The sequence below is a fragment of the Corvus brachyrhynchos genome, unplaced genomic scaffold, assembly GCF_000691975.1.
Source record: "Corvus brachyrhynchos isolate BGI_N302 unplaced genomic scaffold, ASM69197v1 scaffold48, whole genome shotgun sequence".
NCBI classification, from domain to species: domain Eukaryota; kingdom Metazoa; phylum Chordata; class Aves; order Passeriformes; family Corvidae; genus Corvus; species Corvus brachyrhynchos.
Window position 1 is genome coordinate 4,069,672 of NW_008240027.1, and position 2,529 is coordinate 4,072,200.

Here is a 2,529-nt window from a genome sequence, read left to right on the forward strand (position 1 = left end):
CTCAGCCGCCGCAGCTCATTTGGGATGGTCCCGGGGAGCAGACGTCCCTCCATTGGCCCCTGGATGCTCCACAGACGTGTTAGCTTCTCTGGGCTCCCAATTTTCCAACCCATCCTCAAGACCCGCCTCGAAAACACTTACAGGATGGGGCCAGACAAAGGCTGCAAGTTCAATGTGGAGCGGGTGCAGCGGGTGCTAGAGGGGACCCTGGCCAGGGCCTTGGGGACCACTGTGTACAGTCCCCAGGGCAGCGCGCCACTAGCCCAGAGCCTGACTGAGCTGCTGCAGAGCCGGGCCAAGGAGGTGGTACCACCCCGCTACAAGCTGGTCTGCCATGTGGTGCTGGGCCAGCAGGGCCAGCAGAGCCTGGTGGTGGCCAGCCGGGGACTATGGGACCCTGAGACTGACAGCTTTGCCTCCGCCACCTTCTCCAATGCCTCCCTCTTTGCTGTGGCCACAGTGCACGGGGTCTACTTTGAGTAGCATGTGCCTCTCCATTCTTGTAGAGCTGTAGGGAGAGAGCAGCCTGAAATAAAGAGGTTTTGTCCAGCTTTGTGTCTTACCTGGAGTCTTGGGCCAGGGTGTGTGCAGGGAGCAAGATATGGATGCTCACTCCAGCTTCAGCTCACACCCACGCTGCAGTTCCCACTACTATGGCTTGCAAAAAGACACAAAAGGCAGCAAACACAACAACAGGCTGGATTTCCCTGGAACTGCCCAAGGCTGTTGGAGCAGCCCAGGCTGCTTCTCACAGCACAAGCTGCTCCCAGGCAGATTGATTACACAGATCACCTTCAAAGCAATCTTACACAGAGCTCTTTCCTGGCTTCATGCCCAGCTCATATCCCATCACAGAAGATGTCAGTGCAAGGACCCAGGCAACCCCTCCATCACCTGGGTCATAGCTCCTGCCTCCTGCAGCTCAGGAGAGCAGCTGGGTTGGGTCCAAGTGCAGAAAGGAATGGGAATGAGTTTGGCAGCAACAAGAAGTTGAGGCAGCTCCAGGGCTCCACACTCATGAGCAAGAGCTAACTCTGCCCTTAGTGCCAGTCCCATGAAACCAGTGCAGGTAGCACCTGGGCTCCTCACACCCATCCTGCCTCCCTGCCTTTGTCCCACAGCAACAATCAGTGGCAAGAAGGGTCATCCCTGGCAGGCAGAAGCAGCTCTGGAGCAAGAAAGAGGCTGAAGCCCTTTTGTGACTCCAGCTTCAAACAAGGCAGACACAGTTTGCCCTTACACAAATAAGTTTTTATTGAGGCGAGTCAGGGAGAGGGGAACTGCACGTGGACAGACCAACAGGAAAATAAATAATTCCATATAAATAAGATACATAAATAGTCCCACATGGCAGAGACTGCCTTGAAATAAGAAACAACCCTGGGTCCCAACAAAATGAGGGCTTCTCCAGGCAAGTCCTCAGGTCCCATCCCCCATCCTTTATCAAACCTCAGGTTGTACCAGACAATTCACAATTTGGGAAGAGACAGGGCACAGATGGGCCCAGCACAGCCCCCTCCTTAGTGTAGCAGTTGTGGAGTGGCACCCACCAGCCCACGGAGCCCCTGGCAGGGCAGGCAGGACCCTTCATCCCTGGGGAAGGGGTTCTTCCTACCCTACAGCACCCAAAGTTTGAGATCAAGGCTGTGGCAGCTGTCTCCAGGCCCTGCAGAGGGTCTATGCAACTGATGCATCAACCAGGACAGGGCAGCCTGAGCCCCCATCACAGGCAGTTGCCAGCCCCAAACAAGACCCAGCCAGCCCCAAACCTGGCTGCAGGACACTCACCCACCACCACCCTGTAACACCCCAGTCCATTCCATCAAGACCAGCACCACTAGAGCAGGAGCTGCCAGTGGGAAGACAGCGATTGCCCAGAGCCAGGGAGCAGCAAGGATATCCAGACCTGCTGCTGTAACCACATCCACATGTCTTAGTCCAGAATCCAGCTGAGCACCAGGATACAGGGTGCCCAGGGGCTAGCCAGCACCACATCATACCTCCCATCCCATGGGAGGGCAGGGGGAAACCTCTGTGTCCAGACAGGGTCCCCCAAGGTCCCAGGCTAGGCCTCAGCCCATTCTTGGAGAAGCTTGAGGATGTATCTGAGGCGGTGGTGGAGCTCAGGAGAGCAGCCCAGCTCCTGGATGCTGCACAGCTTGTAAGTGTAGGAGTTGCGCTCCCGGTTGATGTAGGTGACAAGGCAGGAGTGGTCAGGCTTGCTAATGATCACCTTGGTGTGGTCATTGTAGAAATTCACCTAGGAGACAGGTTGGGCTTGGTTTAACCCCATGCTTCCCACAGCATGTTGGGAGCCAGGATAGAGCCACATTTCCTGCCTCAACCCATTCCTCCTCCCCAACCTGCCCAGGAGCATCCCCCTGCCCATGCCCCACGGCAGGAATGAGCCAGCCCTAGCACAGGGGCAGACAGAAGCATCCAACCGAAGCCCCCCATGGGCTGGGGAAGACATGATTCAAAACAGACCAGAAGACCCCCCCCCCGCCCATATATCAAGATCGCGCACCG

At 56.6% G+C, this 2,529-nt stretch overlaps 3 protein-coding genes across 3 annotated transcripts in view; 1 reads left to right on the top strand and 2 right to left on the bottom strand.

Moving 5' to 3' along the window:
* Positions 1 to 549, top strand: part of TCTEX1D4 (Tctex1 domain containing 4) — a 2,172-nt gene extending 1,623 nt beyond the window's left edge. The window contains exon 3 of the mRNA XM_008640785.2: positions 1 to 549. This exon is cut by the window's left edge and continues 25 nt beyond it. Within this exon, the coding sequence (XP_008639007.1) occupies positions 1 to 483 (483 nt within the window). The 3' untranslated portion in view covers positions 484 to 549.
* Positions 1 to 2,529, bottom strand: part of BTBD19 (BTB domain containing 19) — a 22,642-nt gene that overhangs the window by 10,174 nt on the left and 9,939 nt on the right. The gene's annotated exons all lie outside the window — the stretch shown is intronic.
* Positions 1,230 to 2,529, bottom strand: part of PLK3 (polo like kinase 3) — a 6,588-nt gene continuing 5,288 nt past the window's right edge. Inside the window, exon 14 of the mRNA XM_017743554.1 lies at positions 1,230 to 2,260. Coding sequence (XP_017599043.1) covers positions 2,066 to 2,260 — 195 coding nt within the window. The 3' untranslated portion in view covers positions 1,230 to 2,065. The remainder of the gene's footprint in view (positions 2,261 to 2,529) is intronic.